This window comes from Physella acuta, unplaced genomic scaffold, assembly GCF_028476545.2.
Source record: "Physella acuta isolate Inbredline_101_S28 unplaced genomic scaffold, ASM2847654v3 ptg001776l, whole genome shotgun sequence".
NCBI lineage: Eukaryota > Metazoa > Mollusca > Gastropoda > Physidae > Physella > Physella acuta.
Genome location: NW_026733286.1, coordinates 80,245 through 107,033, shown reverse-complemented (window position 1 = coordinate 107,033; position 26,789 = coordinate 80,245). Strand labels below are relative to the sequence as shown.

At 32.2% G+C, this 26,789-nt stretch overlaps 2 protein-coding genes across 12 annotated transcripts in view; both read left to right on the top strand.

Moving 5' to 3' along the window:
* On the top strand, window positions 1-23,439 carry LOC131930435 (F-BAR domain only protein 2). 5 transcript variants are annotated; one of them, XM_059286921.1, is made up of 28 exons: window positions 1-123; window positions 3,497-3,588; window positions 3,718-3,792; window positions 3,916-4,057; window positions 4,172-4,243; window positions 4,444-4,524; window positions 4,695-4,719; window positions 4,827-4,906; window positions 5,040-5,138; window positions 5,246-5,342; window positions 5,559-5,669; window positions 6,369-6,404; window positions 8,598-8,681; window positions 11,510-11,594; window positions 11,755-11,776; window positions 12,007-12,061; window positions 12,309-12,359; window positions 12,497-12,621; window positions 12,727-12,794; window positions 12,930-13,099; window positions 14,297-14,332; window positions 15,030-15,163; window positions 15,361-15,554; window positions 15,703-15,858; window positions 16,122-16,254; window positions 16,514-16,716; window positions 17,452-17,681; window positions 18,107-23,439. In XM_059286921.1, exons 1-28 carry the CDS (start codon window positions 97-99, stop codon window positions 18,148-18,150), a joined length of 2,727 nt encoding a protein of 908 aa, XP_059142904.1. In that variant the 5' UTR covers window positions 1-96; the 3' UTR covers window positions 18,151-23,439. The 5 variants fall into 5 exon arrangements, with proteins under 5 accessions (XP_059142904.1, XP_059142905.1, XP_059142906.1 ...); XM_059286922.1 differs by lacking the exon at window positions 6,369-6,404; XM_059286923.1 differs by lacking the exon at window positions 14,297-14,332.
* Window positions 23,440-24,113: 674 nt separating this feature from the next.
* The window catches only part of LOC131930434 (ras-related protein Rab-3), a 63,694-nt gene continuing 61,018 nt past the window's right edge, over window positions 24,114-26,789 (top strand). The window contains exon 1 of one of the 7 annotated variants that reach the window (XM_059286912.1): window positions 24,114-24,164. The gene's annotated coding sequence lies outside the window, so the exon portion shown is untranslated. Of the gene's footprint in view, window positions 24,165-24,213; window positions 24,335-26,789 lie in introns of those variants that run through there. The other 6 variants (XM_059286914.1, XM_059286913.1, XM_059286919.1 and 3 more) reach the window with 6 other exon arrangements.

Below are 26,789 nucleotides of genomic sequence, written 5' to 3'. Positions count from 1 at the left end.
CTCCCCATTGACATGCGCCAAGAATCAAAATAAACGCCATCTAAAAATTTTCATGGCTCTGTGCAGGATAATTCAATGATAAACCCTTGAGGCAAAATGACGACGTTTGCCGATCACTTTTGGGTAATTGAAAATTTCATGATATATTCAGTTATACTACGAATGGTCGGAGTTGTTTACTAAACGTTATTATTATTATTTAGATATATGGTAAAAAAACTGTTTTAAAAGTGCAGACGGACTAAAAATAAATTCTGTCCATTTTTCGGCAGTCGAAAGTAGATGATAAATTTAAAAAGAAATCGAAAGAAAATTAGATTATTTGCAATTTTAAATTGTAATATTGTTATTGATTTTGTGTTTTGATTTTTGCTGCTTTTTCAGAATGTAAATAATTTGAATACAACAGATTATCTGTTACATTTTTTTTATTAAAAAATTCTTTACGATACACACTCAATACCGGAAATGATTTTTTAAAGACACACCTCCTCTTCTTAGTCTTCTAAGTTCTTGTTTTAGGTCTTAGTGTTACTCATTTCTCCTCTTCTTACTCTATTACTAGAATTCTAGTCTAGATTCTCCTCTGCCTTTTTAGACCTGTAGACCATAATTTTATATCTAACCAAATTCTTAAAAAAAAGCTTTAATCCAGGTCCAGCCTAGGCTAAAATTCTAGATCTATTAGTATACTATACGAGAAAAATGGCCCGTTGAGGAAGGGTACAAGGGCGCTAGGCTGATAGTGCTGTCTCTTTTCTCTAAACTAAAACCAACCCACCCCCCCACACACCACCCCCACCCCACCCCCACACACCACCCCCACCCCCACCACACACCACCCCCACCCCACCCCTCACCCCCACACACCACCCCCTCCACACACCGCCCCCCCAACCCCACCCCCCCCCCCCAAAAAAAACATGTCTACCGTCCCATTCAACGAAATATAATTATATACTTTTTCCAGTGTCCGCCCCCTCCCAGAAAATTCTACCCCCGCCCCCGAAAATTTCAAGTACCCCCCACCCCTCTCCGGGGAGGAAAAAGTCTGAAAGAAACACTGAAACCAACCCACCCCCCCACACACCACCCCCCACCCCCCCCCACACACCACCCCCCACCCACCCCCACCCCTCCACCACCCCCCATCCCCCCCACCCCACCCCCCACCCCCACCCCACCCCTCCACCACCCCCCACCCCCCAAAAAAAACATGTCTACCGTCCCATTCAACGAAATATAATTATATACTTTTTCCAGTGTCCGCCCCCTCCCAGAAAATTCTACCCCCCGATGAGGAAATTTCTTTTGAGTTGGGGAGGGGGGGGGGGGGGGGCTCAGACGTTCTTACGCGGGGGGTGGGGCTTCGCCCCTACCCGAAGAATTGTATGCAAGAAACTCTTCACGCAAACCATTTAGATTAGACAACATTTCCTTTTTTTCAATGTTTACGCGATAATCAATGACGTCATATTACTGTGTGCACTCTCTGGTTTGAGATTATGTTCTACTCTACGCTAAATGTGTCGACGTCATATTTCGTTTTTCGAATTACTGTGCATGTTTTTATTTTGCTTGTGTTTTCTCTAGAGCGTTCTTGTCAGACAGAGCGTTCTTGACAGACAGAGCGTTCTTGTCAGATAGACAGACAGCGAAACTATTATTATAGATTAGCCTATTACTTAGGCCCTAATATTAAAATTAAATAATGGCCTTCTTAGTTCTTAGTAAAGTTAGGACATGTTGGTGGTGGGTGATTAAGAAAAAGAAAACTGAGATTAATAGTTCATAGAAGAAATCTGACAGGCAATCAAAATGTCCTAATGTACAGTTTTAAATCCTTCATTGTAACTAATAGGCAATTAATATCTTTAAATTAAAACCTTAATTATTCAGTGACTTAAGTCATAAAAGCCTGTTGTCTGGTTGCTGAGCCAGCTATTGCCAGATAAGATTAGAGTAGAGTAGTAGTAGGCAATTAGGGCCCTAGTAATAGTTTTTTGTTGTTTTGGGGGGGGGGGGGTTGTTTTGGGGTTGTCATCAATTATATATGTACTGGTCTCATTACTACAATCATACAATGCAATATCATACAGTATAAAGTATATTATAATAGGCCTAATAATTTTTGTTTTAAGTAGGCTATGCCTAATGTAGAAGTTTTTTGTTTGGTATGGAATGTACATTATTAGACATTTAGTAATAAAACAGATAGTGTTAGTTACCTCACAAGTTAAAGACAGTTGCAAATACTATGGATGTTTTGACCCAAATTACTAGACATGAATGTTTGACCCATTTTTGCATCCATATAATACATTAAAGAGCTGCGTTTATGGAGTATTTGTATTTGAAGTAATAAAATACATTCATACAATAAAATACATTGATTTGACTATTTCATATTTATTGTTTAGATGCTAAACAAATCTATTTTAGGTAGAAGCTTTTTGCCAGTGCTTAATAAAAATTAAGGAAGGGGGATATATTTTGTATATATTAATCAAAATGATTTTTTCTGTGATTAGCAGTGGAAAAAGCATACATCATGGAAAAGAGTTGCCTAAAAAGGGTGTACATAACTGGAGGGGGATGCTATTTTGCAGAAATATTTAATATTGATTTAAATTTTTAAAAACTAACAAAAAGATATCTAGCCATCAATAAAATACCTTCTTACTTTTAAGTACAAAATGTATTATCTATTGATTGTCAATAAATAAGATTTGATTTTTACTGACTCATTTTGAGTAGTTAAAATCAGAACCCTCATAACCAAAGGAATAAGAAAGATTCTCAAGGCACAATATAACTTTACAATGACAGTTTTTATTAGAAACTGTTCAAGCCTGTTATGCATCCAGACCAGATAAACATATGATAAACTGTTAAATTATAAGAGATCTTACAGCGTCAAGCTCCTTGTCTCTCGTACATGTAAAAACCCTTCCTCACTATCTCCAGAAATAATTTTCTTGCATTGCTATTGTCTACTTGATCTTACAGACAGAATGTAAGATTTTATGATGTGAATGGCAGCATCTATTTTTTTTTCACCTTATAGTAGATTCTCTTTGTTTGAAAATTCATCTATTAAACTTTTTAGCTGAATACTCATTACATGAATAAAATATAGCCTGGTTCTAATTTAAGTTATTAAGTGATGTCCTCTACAAAATGAATGTCAGCATTTCCAATTTCTATATTGCTATAGTAATCGATGGATGTTTTCTTGCAAACATGATACAAAACCAGTTTAATATGCACATTCTCGAAAATATTGATCAGTATGAGATTTAGATCTAAGCTGGAAAAATATTCTTTCTCTATTTTTATAAATGTTAAACATAGTAGCCTTCATTATCTTATTTATTTCAATTCCTTTAATCACGTAACCCTTACATAAAATGATTTAGTACTTGTGCTGAATAAAACATACCATGATACATAAACAGTTTTGAGTTAGAGTTATATTAACATTTTTCTTCTCTAGGGTCCAAAAAACAATGGATATTTTGCACTGTATCATAACATGAAACATGGACAGACATCAACTAAAGAACTTATTGACTTTCTCAGAGAAAGGTTGGCACGTTTAAATTTAAAAAAAAATTTAATCTAAGACATTACAAAAAAAGAATTATAAATATGTTATTTATCAATGAGATTACATTTATTACTATTGTGAAAGATAAACTATTTATTTATACACAGTTGTACAGTTGAGGAAAATTATAGCAAGCTACTTAGTAAATTGGCTAAATTAGCTGCCAACACACCACCAGTAGGGTAAGATTATGTTTCAAATCATTTGAAGCATGTTAAATGTTTTATGTAGTTTCTTCACTTTAGTTTTAAATTAATAATCAATCATCTACAAAAACACATTTTATTATTTGATTAATTTTACAGAACTTTTGGTCCATTTTGGAATATCTTAAAATCCTTGATTGAGAAATTATCAACTGTACAAATGCAACTGGTACACACATGGTCAGACCTTATCAAGGATATGATTCGTTACAGTGAGGAACAGCACAAACGTCATAAAACGGTTGGTAGCTAAGAAGCTTGTTACTCTGCCGATAATAAATTTAATGCCACATTATAACGACACTTGTATCACTTTGTTTTAGAAATGTAATTTACCTACTTTTTTTTTTAACAGATAAAAGAAAATGAACAGGCTACACTTGATTCTGTACAGACAATTCAACAGACTACCACAGCATTGCACAAGGTTTTTAAAAATTTAATACAGCTTAATCTAATCTAGTTTGAGGCTCTCAGTTTTATGATGGCATAAAAATACATTATAATTTTTACTTTTATGGGGAAAAAAAAGCAATATTGTAGTTTTGAGTTCGTTTCCATTATAAATAATACATCCAGTATGTTTTTGGAAATGTGTTTTTAATGTATTTAAAAAAAAAATTCTAGGCGAGAGAGATCTACCACACACGATGTTTGGAGATGGAACGGTTGAAAAGAGATAATGCCTCTCAAAGAGATATAGAAAAGGTATGAAATTGTTTTGAATTAGTAAAATCTGGCTAAAATTAGACATTTTAAGGTTTTGTATTAATGGAGTATTTTTTTTTTAATAAAGACGATGGGCAGACGTTATTTCCAGTTTGCTTATTTTTTCTAATTGATTAATAGCTCTAAATAAACAAACTTCTAATTTACAGGCAGAAGTCAAATACAAGAAAGCTAGTACGTATTATTCTTTGATGTATTACCTAAAAATTGCTTAAAAATTAATATAAGGACTAGTTAAGAATTTTGAAACATGATGGTATTGGTTTGAATATTTTCCACAGTGGAAGAATATAAAAGTTATATTGAAAAATATAAGGAGGTCAGAAATGTTTTTGAAGAGAAAATGGTTGGGTCATGTCATGTAAGTAAATTCACTTTTTTTTTGTTATCAGTCGGTGATAATTTTGATATAATTAATCGAAATAGTTGTTTTACTTTTTTAGGATTTAGTGTTTTGGGTATTTTGTAGTATATTTTACATTTATTTTACTTAGCATTATCAAGAACTGGAAGAAGAGCACATATGTCAGATGAAGGACTTTATAGACACTTTTGCCAAATCTTGGGAGAATGAGCATGCAGTACTTGGACAGGTGGCTGTTTTTTTCAGATTCTGAATAATTGTATTCTGTTGTTATAACTATTAACATCAGTGGTTTCAGTAATGGTATATGTAAAATTATTTTATTTTTATCTTCAGGTACATAAGGAATTTAAGCAAAACTGTGATGAAATGACAGTACAGAAACTAATATCTACATTCGTAGAGAAAAAAGGAACTGGTAATGAAAAGCCAGGTAGGATAAGTGTAATTTTATTGTAAAAGTAAAAAAAATAACATGTTTTATTGCTGTTTGTAGTAAAATTTGTTTTTATCTGGAATCTTAATGTTCATTAGACTTGAGGATAATGCTAGGCTATAGGTTAATGTATTTACTAACTGGATACACAATTAGAGAATATTGTTTTGACATATACATTTGAGAATATTTTGACTGATTCTACTCTGCTAGGTCCAATGGAGTTTGTAGAGCCAGATCTCTCCTCACTTCTAGTCAACAGACCCATGTCTCCTGAGTTAAATGGGGACAAGAGGGATAGCGTAGTGGAAAAACAAAAACAAGGTTGGGAATTTTTTTTACTACTATCATAAGTTGGACTCATGGTTTTATAATTTTTACTCTTGATTAGAATTTAAAAAAAATTAATGGAAGTATTACAATGTGAAGGTCTCTAGACAGGAACTGCAACAACTCTTAAAATTTTTAGTACTTACCGTTTGCATGATACTACTATCCAGATATGTTGGCAACCACTTTACCTAGAAATAATTGACCCATATCCTGCAGTACAGCAGTAAATTCAGTAATGTTGTCATGATTGAAATGTTTAGTACTTCCCAGTCATGTGATATGATCTACATATCTTGAGAACCACTGACCCAGAAATGAAGTGACTTTTACCCTACAACAGTACTGCATGTACTTTTTAAAATTGATGCCCCTTTTCTTTTTTTTTTTTTTTTCATTGGCTGCTACCTAGAGTATTTAGTCTTGGTCTGGTTTTAACACAGAGTTCCCCCTGGAATTTTTTAGCCATAAAATTGAGAGTTGGGTTTATTTAAACAAAATGTTCTTTATTTCCCTCAAATAAAAGCAGTTGTTTATCATTATAATTTATAAGTACAAATCCGAAATGCTACTAAAGTATTCTTGCTTTCCAATCGACAAGTCAGCCGCTATTCAGCTCTCAGAAGCCATATCTTTATATTTAAAGGCTACCATTGTTATGTTCTCAGCTGTCACTATACAATTTGATTACAGATGCAGTGTCAGTAACCCCAACCTTGACGTTCAGTGGTAATGAACATTTAGTGAAATCTAATAAAACCTCATATTGTTTATTCTGTCTGATAAATGTTTAAAAGTTTAACATATTGCTAACTTTTGCTACATTAACCTAAAAAAAAATGACCGTTTTTATGCTAATTTGTCGGAAAATCCTGAGAAATATGAACTTAAAAATTAATGATATTTTTTTTTTTATCTAGTCAAGAAATTAAACTGTTTTGGCTTAAAAATAATAACATTTTTAAGAATGTACAGTAGTCCTGGTCGTTACTTAGCTGCTTTGTTCTATTTCTCAAAGCATACTAAGAAATTCAATAGTTCTGTACCTGCTTATGTTATTAATATTAACCCACCCAATACCCTCTTCATATGAGTGATTTTTTTTTTCTTTCTACCTAAACCATCAATTCTAACAAATTCTCTTCTCAAATCTGAAGAGTACTTGATATTGTCTTTCTAATTTTTAACCTTTTGCTAGACAATAAAAAAACACCCATCATATTAGTGAGAAATTCATAGTTTTTTTAAAAATTACATTAATAATTAATCAGCACAGCATAAAATAATATTTTTAAAAATCATTAAAAACGTTGTATGAATTGTATTTATTTCCAGTTATAATTTTGTTATACAGCTTCAAAAGTTTACCCTTACTGAAGAATTTTATTTTTCTTACTAATGAAGACAACTCTGTTTAAATACATGCAAATGCTAGATTGGATAATAATTATTTTAAATATTTTACAAATATTCAATTATTTTATATAGATTTAAAAAATGTTAAGTTTAGAGATACTTTCATGTTTCAAAGCAATAGAAACATGTTTCTGGCATGAAAATACTGCTTGCCAAAGTCCTTTTAGTTTGGTATTAAATATTGTACTGTAACATAGGTCTTCAAGTACAAATTGTGAAGAATTTGATGAGCTACAGTTGCATTTCTTGGTGTTTTTATTGTGTACATCTTACACATTAAGCCAAAATCCCTTCCTAGATAAAAATTACATTAATATATCAACTTTAAAATTTTAAAAATATTTATTTACATTGTATAAGAGTATATCAAAGTTGAAAACAGTTGAAACAAATATTTTATTTTAAATAATTTTTTTTTGCTCTAAATCATGTAACATTCAGAAAATGTTAAAAGGCAGTGTGATAAATTTCATTTATGTGAAGATGGTTTATTGAAAATTTTGCTTACTTTTCCTCCTTGCTGAATACTGAAATGCATTGATCTATGGTTAGATAGTAGTAATAATTGCTTGTCTGCACTGGGGGCCAATGGTTTAGTACAGAGTGTCTTGAGGTATCCTGTAGGATATTATGTGATAGATAATTCCCACCTTTTTAATCCATTTGTGAATTCTTTTGTTTCTTCATATCTTTTTCTTATGTATTTGCCCTCCTGAAATTCCAGGAACTCCTGGAAACCTAAAAACTCCTTGAAATATAATGAAATCTCTTGATATAGATACTACTTTCTTGAAATTACAATAGTACCAGTAATTTAAATAAATGAACACACTAAACAAGCAGGGGTGGGGTTCAATCTGTAATTTAGCCTAGGAGGGATACTAGAGTATTTATCTCTCTGCCTTTATAAACTGCTGGGCTGGTCTTGCATCAATTAACACCCAGGTGAAATAATTTGTTTCTCAGTTGCATAAGTTTTTGTAGTCCACACAGAAACCTGAAAAGTATTTTATTTTTAGTTTCATTTTCCGGGACATTTAAATAAATGCCTCTTGATATGACAATTCATTAGGTGACTGCTACAACTTCCATCCAGCAGATATTAATTTGATTTACTTAGACCACACGTGAACACAGTGGTTGGGTCAATTTATTTTGAATATTCCAAGAGGATTTGGCATAAGTATAAAAATTATAGAAAAATTACATTATTGAGTTAGCTAGAGTTTAGGAACTCTGCAAGGTACATTGATAAATAACTAGACTCTGTTAGTGTACCAGGCATTGGAGTTTAGTAATAGGCAGCTGTGACTGTACATTGGAATAACACCATCAACTTGCAGTTTTAAAAATTTATAATACACCCATTTTTTTCTACTTAAAATTGATTTGCAAAAAAATTCTTCAATCAATGCTGTACTTAATACATTTTTGACTGACCTATGAACTTAATTATGTCTTCCATCCTTCCCATGTTCTCCCACTTTGTGGTTCCTGTGTTTTCAGAGGCCAGTGGAACCCCAAGCCCTGTTTTGTCTGACCAGCCAGGGCCCCTGAGCCGCAGCGTCAAGCTCCGTGTCTCTCGTACATGTAAAAACCCTTCCTCACTATCCCCAGAAATCATTTTCTTGCATTGCTATTGTCTACTGCTCGCATTGAATTATTTAAACAATTTAATTCTAGGTTAATTGTTGTGTTCTGTGAGTCTCATTTAAAAACTTTTAAAATATTTTTTTCTAATGACTTAAAAATTTTAAACATTATTTTAATACTGCGCTTTTAAAAACTATTTTGAAAGCAAATTTATGTAACTGATTTATTTTTTAATAATGTATTTTGGAATAAAAATATTAAATGAAATCTAACCTTATCGAAATGAGTCTCACACCTTTAATTTCTTGTTTATTTTTGTGTTCGTCAGTTCAGGAAGAGTGAGCATAAGTTATAGTGAAGTATTAAAATAACCAAATGGATGCTAAACCATTGTGTATATATATATATATATATATATATATATATATATATATATATATATATATATATATATATATATATATATATATATATATATTATACATTATATACAGGTGGCTATGCAGTGTTTATCATAAGTGGGGGAGGGGGAGTAGGAACTTCATTTTCCTTAACTGACACCTTTTTGTGCCTGGTTTATGGTTGTTTTTATCTTTCTAATAATGTTGATTCTCTTTTTAACAACATTTTTAGAGATAAAAGTCTTCTTTTTCTTTCTGAAAACTATAAATATTATTAAACATTATAATAACAGACTATACGAGTTCTATTTTAAGGTATTAAGTTAGGAATGTTAATTTTTTTCTTCTTTTGTGATCATTAATAGCATTATATCCTTATATATTTAAATTTCAAAGTGCATCTTGAAGTTCCTTTTTATATATTTATCCACTTTGGATCAGTATTGGCCACTAATAACTTGTAAATGAATTATACAACTATTATAACTGAATGATCAAAGGCATGTTTCCATTTTAAAAAGTAAATTTAAATGTTTAACTAATGCTAAGCTAATTATGCTACATGTTTAGGCTTATTTTGATTTTTGCAATTAATGCTTTTTTTTTGTACAAATAAATTATTCTCAAAACTTTTATCTCTGCTTTAATAACTGAATGTAAATCCTATCCATTCATTGTCTGTGTGTGAGGCAAATAAGGCCTCAACTCCATTTTATGTCATAAGGTTTAAACAATGATAATTCATAGCTGTATAAAACACAGCTTTATCTTTAATTACTGTAAAAATAAATCATTTTATTTTAAAGATAATTTTGAACTAAATATGGCACAATATATTATGGAAATCTTAACATTTAAATATTAATGTTATAAGATCAACATTTGTGATTCTAATTTAATTTAAAATCATTGTTCAACTTTATATGACCATATGTATAAAAAATACATGTCATATTTAATTCATTATTGTCTGCTTGGTAACGCTACATTATTTGATAGCTTTATATAGTGAGAACTGTCTTAAAATTTTACTCACAAAATACTTTCCCTTGTGTTTTTTTTTTTGTGACTAGATGTATAAATATAGAACAAAATATAGCTGGTATAATTTACCTCTGTTGTTAATTTAAAAGTTACACAATTTCTACACCTATTATTTTCAATTAAAAACTATGCTGACGATGAAGCTCTACTTTTCACCATCAAGTTATTTTTTTTAAAATGGAGTTACCTGACAATTTTGTATTTTGATTATGCAGCATTAGGATTAGAAGGTGGGAAAGACATGTTTTGTTAGTGCATCCAAACTTTAGGTGCTTTCCATCGTTGCCTGGGCATTGTTAGCTATTTCCTTATTATTAGTCTACATTTTCTTGGTATAACTTTGTTCAACAGTTTAATAATGTGTTAAAAAAATCATAATTGCCTGCAGCCTTTACACTTTCATTCCCTTAATCAAATGTCCAAGTTCTTCAGTTATCTCAGTCAGAATCGAATGTTACAGGAATGCTGTTTTTTTAAGTTTTAAACACACCACAAATGTTAGTTGTAAATTAACTTCTGTTTAGACGTTATATATGTCGAATGAATAGAGTTTATTTGCTGTTGTATTTTTACTTATTTACAAAGAATTGAAAACTAGAAACTACTATTTTAATTATGGAAGCATGTTGTACTAAAGGAAATTTAAAATCAAATGCTTCTTCAGACAGGGTTTATTCTTGATGAAGGCGTGTTGCTTGTTTTCTTTTTTTACATGATTTCAGTTGTCAAAGATTAGTTTATACTCTAAAGTTTGTATTTAGGAAAATAGAAACCATTCTTTGTTGAGGTGAGGTAAGGCTAGAGAAGGCAAAATGGTACCACTGTTTTAGCAGTTTTCATTACATTTTTCCAATTACCATCTTAATAAAAGAATCATCACAACTTAAAACAATTTTTACTGTGAAGTTTTTTCCTTCTAATTTAACAAACCAAAAATAGCTCAGCTGCTTGTAGACTAAAATTTCAGTTAGTTTCTGTTAGCATCTATCTACCATACATTAGTACTTTTAAATGTGCCTAATATTAGCTGTTTTATTTGTTGAAACCTATATCTTTGATGTTGCCTAGTCAATGAATGTTTTGCTGTTGGTGCTAGTATTGCCTGTATTTTAAGTTGGGCATTGATTTTTATAATTTTATCTTTATTATTTTTATAAAAAATGTGTTAATTTTCTTCTCTGTTATAAAAATAATGATTATTTAACAGTGTAAGAGTTTTCATTTGTTATTAATTATTAATCTTAAAAAAATAAACTATATTTGTGTTATTTAAATTTAAAGTTGATGTAAATTGATTTGTATTTCATTAAGCCGTAATTTTGAATAAGTAAGTTTAATTATTATCTCACAGTATAAACAATATTTTGTCTACTTTTTCAGGGTTTTTGAAAAACAAAACCAAGCGAAAGGAAAAGAAAAAGAAAAATAGCAAGAAAGACAAAGACGAAAAAGATGGTGAATCCATGTGAGTATTCTTCCTTAATCAGCATCACAGTTAATTATTCTCACTAAAAAATGTGTAGTTTGTTAAAGTCTGGTGTAATGGTTTTTGAAGTAAAAAAAAGTTTAGTAACTTTTTTTTTTTAATTGTAACTATTAATAAGCTTTACTTTCCTTTTATGTAGAGAGGCAGATAATCAAGATCCAGTGAGTTTTTTAAATTTTTAAATCAATATTTTAGGCCATGAAATTGTGTTTATTTAAATTTCCATCTTCTAGACCTGCATGCAGGTTAAGCAGGGTCAATCAAAACATAACTGCATAATATAATTAAAATCATAAATTTATAGACAATACATTTTGTATTAGGTAAGTTATTTAATCGTTACGTTAATGTCACTCTGGTTTGCTTAAATTTTTTAATTTTTACTCACAAGAACATTGAAGTGGATGAAGAAGGCTACAGAATACGACCAGAACACCCCATGGACAGTATCTTTTTATTTGTTACTGGTTTATGATTATATAGCATATACCTCACCTGATTTATTTAATATACTCTTTCTATCAGCTGACCTTTAAAATTGGTTAAGTTTTCTAAACACTGTTTATATGATTGATTATCTAGACATAGTTACCATGAAAACAGTAGACTTGTTTTGAATTTCTTGACATAGTTGCCATGGAAATAGACATATTGTTCCTAGTATTTAAATCTTTGAACCTTAACTACCACCAGACAATGGAGACAAAAACAGTTGGTATTCCAGCGATAGCGATTCAGATTCAGGTATGCTTTTGATTTTTCTCATTTCTATGTCAATTTGAAAACCTATTCTTCACTTGCTATGCTATTGCATGGAGATATGTTTTTGTGTTTCACCAGCAGAAGAGGTTAAACATTTCAGTTTTGTTTTCCCCCAACAGAGGAAGAGAGCAGGAGAAAAATTAAAGTTGAAATCAGACCACTGAGTCCCACCAGTGGACCCTCCAGTACAGTGGAAGACATCAGAGCATCTGTTGAAGGACTGAGACTTTCACCTTCAGCCATGGTAAGACATTTAATATCATTTGTTTACATTGATCTTAAGCCTAAATATGTCTGTGTAAATACTATTAACATACTTGATTTGGAATTTTACCACCTATTATTGCAGAGGAAACGAAGTCAAACACCTATTGATAAAAAAATGAAAAGGTCACAGTCAGAGTCGGACACACTAGAGTAAGAACTACTGTTTTCCCTTCCACTGTCTTATTAGTTACAATTTTGAGGAAATATTTAATACCAAAGAAAACAAAAAAAATATATGATTTTTTGGATCATGTGACATCTAAACATTAATGATTTTTATCCCAGCAAACCTGGCAACCAAGATTTGCTAAATTTGGATTTCTTTGGTTCCAACTCGGCCGCCTCGACACCCACTGGAGTCAACTACAATGTGACCCTTCCCTCTCCACTCTCACCGCAGACAGAAATCAACTGGAACAGTACAAATAGTAGTGCAGCTACAACCCCTTCAGCAAGTATGTTGACTTTTCTAAAGCTGATAGTTACTAGCTCTATAACTTTTCTAATTTCATATAGTTGCAGTTTTGATGACTTCTTACCTTTTAATTTATGGGCAAGTGTGTTTCTATTTTTTTTTAAATTTTCTAACTCTATAAAGAAGCTGTTTCTATATAGTTTTAATGTTGATGAATTCCTACCTTAAAATTGCTGATGTTTCATGCCCATCTAATGTTGATATTAACTTATCCTTCAAATATTTCTGTTTTCCTACTTCTACCAGAGCTGCCTACTAGTAATTTTGTCTGCAATTTTAACTTTGACACCAAAGGTGTGATATTGTGGTTATGCCTAAACTGTTATGAATTGCCTTTAAAAAATTGAAATAACTTTCTGCAGTTTTTTTTCTTTTGGCCACTGTCTGTTCCTGGTCCATAGTTTTACATTCAAACAGTTTCAGATGTAGGCCTATTCCTGTACTTCTTGTTATAGGCATCTTAGGTGTGAACTTACTCTGACCCCACACATGTGCTGTGGCCATTATTATAAAGCCATATTCATGGAAAAATGTATTGATCGTGGACAGTCTCTTGATTTGACCTAACTACTCTTTTTTAAGAAAATAGAAGTTCCAAACATAAAAGAAGCTGTACAATTGTAGTTGTTTATAGAATAATCATGATGTAAATTTTAAAATATTAGTTACTGAGAATTGGGTGCTTTGGTTTGTTTTTTCATACAATTTTTTTGGAAGTAGCTTACTAAACATTTAGACTCAAATCACAATTTGTCCACTTCCATAAAAAATTGTATCATGAGTAACAAAACATCATTAAGCTGATAAATTTTGTGGCAATACAAAATTTGACTTAGTTACACCGTATAAAAAATGGGTGTGAAGTAATGGTCTTTTAGTAAGTTACGGACAGACAGCGATTATTACAGAAAATCAATGCTTCAGTTACTGAAATTTTTTTTGGTAAGCAGCTCTGCTCTATAATGTTCTTGTCCTACCCCACAATTTCCTACCCTTGTAGTTTCCCTACCCTATAATGTTGATGTTTTCTTACCCTTGTAATGTTGATGTATTCTTACCATTTAAATTTAACCTGTACCTAACTGTACCTGTTATGCACCATACACTCTAATGTAGATCAATCACAACAAATACAATGTTGTATGTTGTTTCATTGTTGTTGACTATTTCCTTTCAGGATTAAATGCTCTTCTCTGTAAGAGAGTAGAAAAAAGCAAGTAAACAACATTTCAGAAAGCACTATATAAACATTTTTCTTTTTCTTTAATAACATTACATTCCGTGGCACACTATTATTTCCAGCCAATATTCAATTGCAACATTTTTATTTTTTTATCACTTAAATGTTTAGAAATTAAATCACCATTGTTAATTTATTTTCTTCTTTTCTGGTTGTTGCTTTTGTCAGTATTAACAATCTATGCATTCTGTCTATATGTATGTGCATTAAATTATTTTCTGTTCTTAACTATATTGGCTTTGTAGTTATTCTAAGAAGATCTTTAGTGAGTCAGGTTGTACTAGCACAGCAGACTCTTTTAATGTTGACAGCTTGAACTAAATCACCTTTGTACTCAAGACACTGCTCTATACAGCTTATACATCAAAATGATATTTTAACTAATAGTTTGATTTCCACGTTCTGTTAACTAGATTGCTATTTACTTATTTGTTTTTTCTTTTATTAAAATGGCCCATAAATACAATACATTATTTAAACCTTAGTTCATGCATTAAAAAGTATTTAGACTGCACTTTTATTTTAAGTCAACATATAAAAAAGGATATGAAAAGTTTTTTCGTTTAGGTGAATTTTTAAAACAAAGCACTTTTTCTTTTCAAAGTTTAAGTTAATAAATAGCTGTGTAATAAAATGAAATGATGTAACAGCATTGATTGTTTGAATTCAGATTTTGCTGATTTTGCAAATCAGAACAACGGAAAGCAGCCTACATCCACAATCCTTAGTCCCACTTCACCATTGAGTGGCCTCCCTCCGCCAGTAGCCAGGCCACCTTCTAGAACCAGAGGCCTGATTTCTCAGGTAAGTTTTTTTTTGTAGAGTAGCCTCTCTGCCCAAGAAGCCCACCTTCTGCAACCAGAGGCCTGATTTCTAATTGTAGACATCTCAATATCAGCTGTAAAATATACTCCATTCATGGGCGGTTTTGTTTTACTTAATTAATTATTAATAGGTTTTGAGTGTGTTTAAAACATTGGCCATTTCTTCCTTGTCTTTAGCCCAAATTAAATGGTCCACTTCCAATGAGTAGATCAGATAGTAATGGCAGTATGACCTTCAACACTACCTCAATGCCTATTGGCTCGTCCAGAGGTCCTAGCCCTCTCACCATTGGCATGTCTGATTCGGTTCCATTGGCAGTGGCATTTACAGAAACCGTAAATGCTTACTTTAAAGGCCATGATGCCAAAAAGTAAGTCCTTATTTACTGGATTGATTTTTTTTAATGACTGCTTTTGTACTTGTTATGAAGAATATGTTAGTTCATTGGAAGCTTTGTATTCTGTAACAAAGATAGAATTGATTACAATACTTTTAAATAATTGATTTTTTTTTACCAGGTGTGTTGTCCGCACGATGGGCAATGTTATGATGTCTTTCCCTGCCGGTGTTGTCAAAGTGTTCACAGAAAATCCATCCCCAGCCCTGCTTTCTTTTCGCATCAAGAATGCAGACAAGTGGGAACAAGTTATCACAAATTCTTCAATTCTATCCAAGTTAGTTCAAATCTGTTAAATCTAAGTTACTTGCACATAGTGTTTTCAGATAAGAAAAACATTTATAAACTCATAGCAAAAGTATTGCATAGCCATCTTCATCAGATTTTGTATTTAATTATGTAATGATACAGCTTTATACTATCTTAAAGCTTGTTGTATCACCTCACTAAAACAGCAGATATTTCTATTTCATTTTATTAAAATTTCATGTATTTTTGCTTAGTGGAAGTAGAGTTACGAAGTTCAATATTGTATTACAGGGATGAAGCACAGAGCACTCCAGATGTTCATACATATGAGTTTAGTATGTCAAACTTAATTGATCATTTAAGGCAGCAAGGCGAACAGAACAAATCAGCGTCATACTTCAATATTGATATCCTTAAATATCAGGTAATCTTTATCTGTTATAATATAGTATTTGATGAGGTATATCCATTATAGATGAGATTTTACACAATTTTATTGTAGTTCAATATTTATTTAATATCAACAGCAGTTTAATTTAGAATTACGTTGACTTAAAACTTTTTTTTAAAGAAAGATGAGTCAAAACTGATCTTACTTTAAGACAATATATTAGAAAGACTTACATTTCATGCTATTTTATCCTTTTTGAAATTGTTATTAAACATAAATGATCTTGATTCAGGTCAAAGCCTTACCTGGAGTAGAAAGCACCCCTTTACCCCTGGTGGTGTACTGGAAGTGTGAAGAAAGTGCCACAGAGTTTCGACTAGACTACAGATACAATCCCTCTGCCATGTCGTCAGCAGTGACACTGAAAAATGTCAATGTGGCCGTCCCTGTGGATGGGGATGTTCTCAAGATGCACAGTATCCCCAACGGCACATGGTAGGCTACATTTTCTTTTACCTCCAGCAATTTACAAATTTTAGCTAGGCAGCAACCCAAGCTCTCGCAAGCCAATATAAAGTTTAATGGTAAAATTTGTAGTTTTACATTTTATACATGGTTGGAGATTCTAATTCTTACACTAGAAAAAGTGACGAGGCACTGAACCGGCCACTTAGATCTTTCAGCTCACAGCCTTGTTGACCTTCTTTTACATTGCTTTTACTTTAAATTAACTTTTTTTTTAACTGATGGATCATAAATTGGGAGTTCATCTGTTCTTTGACCTTTGCATATGAAGAGATTGTGATGTTAATCTGATGTTACTGTTGTGTCTCTGAATTGTGTCAGGTACCCATCAGAGCTTGGTGGACTCAGTGATGTCCTTTCAACCTGATTACCAAACTAAAGACAATCAACCCCACCACCCCTACTTTTAATTTAAATAAAAAATCACCAGTATTTGTCTTTTCACAGCAATCAACAAATTTGATTCTTGTATCAGTTTAGACTTAATTTTTTTGTTCCTATTATTACTGTTTTTAAAACAGCTGAAACTCAAGTGAATTATCCAGTTTTTGTGTTGTCAGATGTGTATGTGCTCAGAGCCATAATAGCCAACATATTTAATACTCGAACCAGTTGAAACAATTGTTTAGGACCTGTTGTCACCAACATTATTGTCTTTAGAAGTGGTGGAAAATGTAAATCTGCCATTTGTTTTCCTGTCACTAGGGACGCCGTAGCTAAAAGAGCCAGCTGGAAGCTGAATGACATCTCTGAGGTGAGTGAGCAGGAGTCCCAGGGCAGCATCCGAGCCAAGTTTGAGCTGGGGAAAGGGCCAACAAAACCTGTCACCACAGCCATGCAGTTTGCAGCAGAAGGAGCCACGTTATCTGGCTCAGAATTTGAACTGGCAGGTCCAGGCTACAGGATATCACTGATGAAGAAAAGATTTGCAACTGGTGAGATCTTTTTTCTCATAAGTTAATAGTCAATATACAAGTGATACCACACAGTTGATAATTGAGCATGGGGTGTAATGTTAGTCAAGCCAGACCATAGCCTATTCAGCTTGATGTGTTAAGTGATTTTAAAGAGTGCTTGAATATAATCCAGGCTGTTGTGTTTTGTGAAGTTAAGTGGCTAGGTATGTCACTAGTTGTTTTGTTTCGTAAAGTTTAAGTTGGCTGGGGATAATATATCAGTAGTTGTTTTGTTTTGTGAAGATTAAGTTGGCTGGGGATAGCGCTTATTGCTGATGTGTGTCATATATGCACAACAATCTAGAATTAGGTGCACTTGATCCAACCTTTTAACATTTTGTTTTCATTTCAATAGTTTGCCACTTATGCTCAATATATCAGTAACAATGTTATGTATTTCACAGGCAAATATTATGTTGATCCAGAGCCAACAGTGAGCTATGTATGACAGCAGTCATTGTGATGGGCAATTTGTAGCCGTGCAGTGTATGTTGATACAGTTTGAACCACTTCACATGATTTGTTCAACAAAACTACCATAATTTGGTAAAAAATATACCGGGATTCTTGCAGTAGCCTAGTTTTTACATTAGAGGTTTAAAACAACACACCTTAGAGATGCATCCTTCAAATTAAAAATTGTAATATAATTTGATTACCATGTTTATCGTTATGGATCCCAGTGTTCAGCGGCTGTGCAAATAAAACAAATTCTCTTACCTTGGTTTGTATTTATGGTGACTGTAAAGCTGAAAATAATGACATACTATGTTAATATTGCCTGCATGCATTTGTATAGGTTGATGTTGCTGTTAGAAATATGTTTTTTCTTCTAGTTAACCTACCTAAGTAGACATTGCAAGTATACTTCCTTCAGCTGTATCTATTGTTACGACTTTTAAAATAACTTTAGCACTGTTTTGACCAGTCTTTTTATATATCTGTATTTTGATTAATCAAACTTGTATACAAATTTAAAAAAAATCAAATGCAGCATTAAGATTTGTAATTATTACAGTGTTTAGGATAGAAAGTAATAATTTTAAATTAAAACTTACGTAAAGAATTGGGAGCGAAAATTTCTAAATACCTATTAAATTTATGATAGTGTTGATTAATTACATATGACTTTTAATCTATTAAGGAGCAGAAAAGTTCAGCTTTTCCATGTACTATTTAAAATTTTTTTACTAAAGGGTATCTTACATAGCAACTAAATTTTCTTTCAACATTAGATGGAGTTATATCCTCACCTCAAGGCAGCAACATCATTAATACGATTAGGAAAATAAGTTTTTTAAACAATTTCCAACAAATTGCTGTAGATTATAAATTATTTACTGACAGATTTTGGAAAGCAACAACATATGCTAGAAATTATGAATGGTTTAATCAATCAAATAAGTTCATAAAATTATTTTTTTAATAAATCCATGTTTCTTACTGAACCAAATGCCAAATTAGTTATTTCACTTTTTTAAGTTAAAACTTCTGTAGTTTTTTTTTTCTAAACAAAAATATTTAGATTGTTCTTGGCAAGGTTATTTGTAGACAAGCAAAAAACAAAATACCAGATTAAAAAAAATTTGAAACTTTAAGAAAGCACTATCAGTAGCCAACTTGCAAATTTTGATATCGCTTTATTTTCTTGTGAATACGTTTTACATAAATTTCAAGTTTACTAATGAATGTTAGTAAATGGACAAAGCCAAAAACAAATCAAGTGTAACAGTTAATTTGCACATCACAATTTCATTTATTTTTTAAAGTGATTCATTTAGAAGTATATTTATATAACTTTTTCTCTCAATAATATTATATAGCTGTTAATTTTAAAGATACTCCTTTTGTTATCAAGTTTTATAAACCTCTGTTTATATTCAGTTTTAAATCCTATTATTAACATGAAAAATATTTTAATTCACTTTTTATTTTAACCTTTTATGCCCTCCTTCTCTTGTATATTATATTGTACAGCTAAAGAAAATATTTTAAAGTCCATTGTTTTCTATGTACAAACATAGATGATTTCTTTTATTCTTGAGAAAGATTCATACCACTAATTTTGCTATCATTCCTTGATGTGTAGCCAAGTTGTTGATTGAAACTTCTCTCTATGCAGTATGTGTAAAAATATATGGGATACTTATTTTTTATGTTATCCCTGGCTATATCATTGTATTGATATTTTGTATTTTAGAACAGCAATATGTTGCCTTGTTGACCTTACCAGTAGGGAGAAAAGTTCGGGTAGGTAATCAGTGGAAAGGCATGAACTGATTGTATGGTCTCACAGCATGAAAGGATACATCAAGTCACACTTAGTTTCTGTGAAGCATTTGGTTTTACAGGCAACAACTCTCTCTGTTATTCAGTCAACACAATTACTTAATATATAAAAATGATCCTAGTATGTAAAATCATTTTGAGTTGCATGCCGTAGTGGTGTGCTGTTAATGGACTAGGTTGGTGAAACTAAGGCATTATCCATTATTGATATCTTGCAATTTAAATGAACTCAAATTATTCAAATTCCCCTAAAGAAATGCATTTTTTTTCACCCTGTAGGCTAGTGTTATCATTAATGAACGAGCTCTAATCTAAATTTTTATTTTAAAATTATCTTTACTGTAGATGTGCAGCATTGGCTATTTTTATTGATGCCATTAACATGCAATAAACCTATTTTAATCAATTTGGTTCCTGTCTATGTCAGTAGAAAACTGCTTCACCTTCATGTGGTCTTGATGGCACTTCATGTTGTTTAGCTTGTTTAATAATTAGTATATTGTGTTTCAGTAGGCTACTCCTTAAAACAATTATTTAGTATTTATTTTAGAATCGAAATAACCTTGTTAGTACTGTTAACAATTATTGCATTTATCAGTTATAAAGAATTACTAGCCTTTTCTGGTAAGATAAACTTCTCTAGTATAAGTTGTAATATCCTTGTTAATTTTTTGCTATACTTATCTTGTTTTAGAGTGCTGTAATTTAACTTTTTTCTTTAGCTTATTCAAAATATAATTGGTTCCAATGTTTCCAATCACAGCACATCATTTAAGTTTTTTTCAAATTTATCTCCTAAAAAGTAAAAGGTACAAATTTAGGAGACTATACAAGCCAAAAATAATACCTGTAAAATTATTGACGATCTAGACTGAACTATTTTTTTGTTTGGTGACATCAGATTTTAACCATTAGGCCTGTTTTATGTGTACATAATTTTTTGGTCTTTTGAAAAGACCTTGACATATCCCATTGTAGAATTGTGTGCGCTTTCCTCCCCCCTTGATCTTACTCAATTATTGTTCCACATGTATTTCACCTGCAGTTATTTAAACAGATAAGCTGGTTACTTATGAATCCATGACTTGATGCAAGTTTACCGGAGCTGAGATTTTTCTCTGGCTTTGGATGGGTTCAGACATTCCATTGTAACCAGTCCACAACATATTCAGTGTAAAAAAATACAACAAAATATATGTATCTAAATATTGTAGATATAATTAGCATGCTGTGTTTACTGTGGTTTTTTTTTGGTTTGAACATAAGAATGCACAATTGTTTGTAGATTTTTATCCCGATTTTTTTCATCTAATGAAATGAAATATAAAATAAGGAATGGAACAAAGTGGATTATATTGTTGTGTTAGATGAAATATGCTGTGATAAGTAGGTCTGTTAGTCTCAATTTCCTAGAACCCATCAACCAAGTAGTTTTCAATCTTTTAAAAATGATTATTTCTATTGGTATTATTTTGTTTGCTGATAAATTTAAAAAAAAATTGGTCTTTTTTGCCCAGTTGAAACAAGAGAATAGCAAACTCATGGAAAGAAAATTCTAATTTTTTTTTTTGCAGGACAGTTTAATTTTTACCTTGTAAAAATTCACTTTTTTGTGTGTAGAAATTTGGATGTTATTGTAACTTAAAAAAAATAAATAACGTTTGTTGCTTTATTTACTTTCAGTACTGAATAGTTTACGGCCATGTAAAGCTTTCTTGTGTTGATGCATAGTAACTTTGAATGAATTCTCAAAATGTGACCAAGCTGTTAATACTGTGTTTTAAAAAAATTGTGTTGGTTTATTAAAAAATGTTGTGTGATGAATGGCCATGTAAACTTGCACATGTGCATGTTGGTATTGTATTGTAGAAGCAGACTAAACTATTGTAAAAATGTGATGTTACACACAACGCATTCATTGATAATTTGTATCTTTTGCCCAATAGTGCCTCAAATCAGCCTCTATCAGGTATTAGTACTGGTACACACCATTTGGACCAGCACACACAAGCTGTACTGGTGCACAACAAAATGTGCTGCTCAGTCTGGTGGCATCTGAATATAAACTGACCACCCAACTATTTTGGCATGAATATAATGCTTCAATGTTTAGTGACCTTTTTTAAAAATACACACCAATTCTATGTTGGGGTGAGCTAGAAATTTTTTTTAGCTTCACTAAATTTATGTGTGTTTGAATACTTGTACGAAAGAATGGTACATTTTTTTTCAGTGAGGTGTAATTATCAAAACAGATTCTTCTTATATTTTATGTGCAGTCATGTATGTGTAGTTTAGTATCTAAAAGTGCAATACTGGTGTTGTTAACGAATTTTACAATTTTTTTTGCATTGGCCCAATCCTAGAAGGTAACCAGTTAAAATAGTAGAATCTACATGAATAATATACAGCTCTTATTTCTATGTATTACCTACCAGAGCTTTTTAACTGTGAAGGAATTTTATCTGAACTATCTTTGGTGTACAGTTCTACTCCTAGATTTAATATTGGAGGCTTAGTCTTTTTGCTTTGCCTTGTTTGAAAGAAATAAAAATTGCTAGCTTCTGATTTTGTGCCTCTATTAGAAATGGTCTTCCAAAACATGTTTTTGTTAGTCAAGATAAGGCAGTAAAAATAAAAAACGAGTTTGTCTGGAAGTGACAGTTTGATTTATGTTGACAGAAATTTTTCTTACAATAGCCAAGAGAGACTTTAATATAATCAAGGGAAGTGTAAAAATAACAGTGGTCCTTCCGAATGTGAACGACATGCATACTTGTTTATTATTTTAATTATAATGGGCATGCCATTCCTCATGGGCCTTTGTGTGTGATGCTTGTTTTTGTCTTTATGTTTATGTTACATGCACCTTCATTTTTTGGTCAAATGATGAACATTATATGTTAAAGAATTTTTTTTAGATCAATGTTCTTTTAAGAATGATGTAAAACAAATTTGAATTGATATAGATAGACCAAAATCATATCAGATAAATATATGCACTGGAAAATTATCTTGTCTTATTTTGAACTAGCTACAACTGTTTTTGGTTTAGCCACTGCTCCTCTTTCTACTTAATACAAGTCATGCATGATGACTCAGTTACAATGGGTTAATGCACACTACCCTATAATTACACTGAAGTAATTTTTTAAGATGATAGTTGTATTGTTAGTAAAGTAATGTTAGAATAATGGGTTTAATAAAAAATAATGAAAAGTAAAAAAACATTGTGTTTTGTAACATTTATAGGTTTTTAAAAAAAAAGTAAATAGCTTCTGAGGGCTATAAGCTCATACTATTTAAAAACCAGTATGATTAGTTGTTTGTGTGTGGATGGATAATTTAAACAAGTGACCTTGTTGTTGTTGATAGACTGCAAGGTTATTACTACACATGTGTTGATATAATCATAACACTGATTTTAAATAAAGTTAATTTTTCTCCATTCAATGTCTCTGGATTCTTGCTTTTTATAAGAAGTGTTTAGTGTTAAACACACATGACAATAAACTTAGAAAGATTTTCTGAAATTCTCATCAATCTGCATACAGGTAAGAAACTTCTACTTCAAAAATAATTGATTATTGTTAAATTAAGCTGAAAATCAGATAACTATTAAATATAACTTACTGAAATTATAAGCATTCAGGCGACATTAAAAAGTATATTAAACATTTAACAGCAGATAAGAGCAAGTTTTTGTATTACATTTTTTTTTTTGGGTTCATAATTTACCTCAGCACACCAAGTCTTGATAGGTATGTTATTCACATACATAGTAAATTGAATTTTTACTGTGCCATTTATAAGAGGGGACATGCTAAACTAGACTTCATAATAATATTATTAGTTATTACTTATTAGAATACAAAATAATATTTTAATTGATATTTTTTATTTTCACTTTTTTCATGTTCAGGGTAAAACAATTGGTTAAAAAATGGTCCTATCCAACCGTGGTATCGATATATAATTATTTATCAATTTAGAAGAAAATGAAAAATGTGTAGATTTTTACTACTACAACTACTAGATCTAGAATCTATAGGCCAACAAAGAATTATAAAAATTCCGATATTATAATTGTATGTCAAAATTTTAGATCTGCCACGCCCACTCGCCACGACGCATCCGGGCAGCGGCTAAATATCAATAGTCGCTCTCCTGTGGGTAAGATGGCGGATGTTGTTGTTTATTTTTATGTCAATAAATTATAATAAAATTGCCGTATGGTGCTTTCTAGAGACCATTTTTATCAGAGGAAATAAGAATTTGTAGAAACTTTTACTGTTTAGAATGCTTTTCAGTCAAAATCAATCGCTCTAGGTTTAGTTTTGTAGGTAATCTCTTTTATTCAAATACTGGAGAAACTCAATAAATTAAAAAATATTTTTTTTTTTGTTAAAAATTACTTTAAATTTAAAATTAGGGCCTATAAAAAAAATTCAGTAGGCCGCCCTGAGCCCTAACTCCAGTCCTAAGCGGCCCAAACTAGATTTAGTATCTAGATTCCTAGAGCTCATGTACTAGTGGACATAGTCTAGACTAGTCTAGAGAATCTACGAGTTATAAATTTAATTTATAAATTAATACTAATAGTTTCGCTGTCTGTCTATCTATCTATCTGACAAGAACGCTCTAGAGAAAACACAAGGAAAATAAAAACATGCACAGTAATTCGAAAAACGAAGTATGACGTCGACACATTTAGCGCACAGAGTAGAAAATAATCTCAAACCCAGAGAGTGCTCAAAGTTATATGACGTCATTGATTTTCGCGTTAACATTGAATAAAAAGGAAATGTTGTCTAATCTTAATGGTTTGCGTGAAGAGTTTCTTGCATACAATTCTTCGGGTAGGGGCGAAGCCCCACCCCCCGCGTAAGAATGTCTGAGACCCCCCCCCCCCCCCTCGGGGAGGGGGCGGACACTGGAAAAAGTATATAATTATATTTCGTTGAATGGGACGGTAGACATGTTTTTTTTTGGGGGGGGGGGGGGGGGGTGGGGGGTGTGGTGTGTGTGGGGGGTGGGGGGTGGTGTGTGTGGGGGGTGGGGTGGTTTTAGTTTAGACTTTTTCCTCCCCAGAGAGGGGTGGGGGTACTTGAAATTTTCGGGGGCGGGGGTAGAATTTTCGGGGAAGGGGCGGACACTGGAAAAAGTATATAATTATATTTCGTTGAATGGGACGGTAGGCATGTTTTTTTTTTTGGGGGGGGGGGGGGGGTGGAGGGGTGGGGGGGGTGGAGGGGTGGGGGGGGTGGTGTGTGTGGGGGGGGGCGGTGTGTGGAGGGGGCGGTGTGTGTGGGGGGTGGGGGGTGGTGTGTGGGGGTGGGGTGGGGGTGGTGTGTGTGGGGGGGGTGGGTTGGTTTTAGTTTAGAGAAAAGAGACAGCACTATCAAGCTAGCGCCCGGTGTATCCTTCCTCAACGGGCCATTTTTCTCGTTATATTATAAGAGTAATGATTAAATAATTCTCTAGGCCTAGGCCTATAGTTTTCTGACGTAAAATCGGGCCGAAGATAGATCTAGTACTCACGAACTGTAAAAGAAAAGTTAGTGGCCTAATACTTGAGGGGGGGTGGTGCAAATAGAAAGTTTGAGGGGGGGGGGGGTGCAACAAATTGAAAGTTTGAGGGGGGTGCAAATAGAAAATTTGTCCCCAGGAAGGGTCGCTACGCCTCTGGGGGGTTACCCCATTAAGTGCCGCACCGGGTGACACCCGACCTCGCTACGCCACTGATACAACTTATTAAATTTTATTCATACTATTAGTATTGTGATATGTTTCTTCAGTTTTTTGTTTGTGTTGGTTAAATCATCAGCACTTTGGAACTCATGCAGTAAATTTGCAGCAGATAGTGAGATATCAGTTATCAGCGCAATTTATTCCCACTAAGCCTACCAATTGGTTGGGGGTAAAAATGTTATGTGACCTGCTGTTTTCACACCTTTCTCGCGTTTTGTCGCTTGCATTTTACCAAGACCCACTGACTTAGCATAGAATCTACTTTTAGTACTCTGGTGGTTTATTTTATTTTAATTTCTTTTTGCCTTTCTAATCTTTTTAGCATAATTGTTTTGTTCAGTCACGGCTAATTCATAAAAATTAATAGGGCCTAATAATAAATACCTTCTCTGATAATTAATAAACTAATTAGATTAATTATGACCATCAACCATAGACGACATTTTTTCTATCAATATAAATGACTACTATAGTTAGCATTGGCCCATAAGCTATGTAGTATGTAGGCCCTATGGGGTAAGCATAAAAGAGGCATATTTTATAATTATTTATCTATTTATTAGGCCTACTCATCACTACAGCTCATTGGTTCTTAGTTATTTTAAATATTCTAACAAATTAATCCCTAGGATTTGTGATAGTTTTAAGGAGGAATGTCATTTTGGTGATGCTAGATTTAAACAAGTTGGGCTAATTTATATGGGTAAAGCCTAACACAATAAAATGATTGCTGGTAGATATAGATATTTTCATATATATGTTTGAGCTCAAACTATAGCTGCCAGTGATATTAGCTTCCAATATAAATGATTAGATCTAATTCTATAGTTGATGATGAAACAGTCATATTTGTATACTTTTGCCTTCTGAAAACTTTGCATTATGATTTATGACACACAAAGGTCTGTTTAGGTTTATATTGGATACCATTCTACCAGCGTTTGTCATCAGCTTATGCACAGCCTATTTAAAAAAAAAAAGTTACTTATTTGGTTCCTTTTCTGATTATCTTTGTTCTGTTTGTATGTTGAATTGATAAAAATTTCT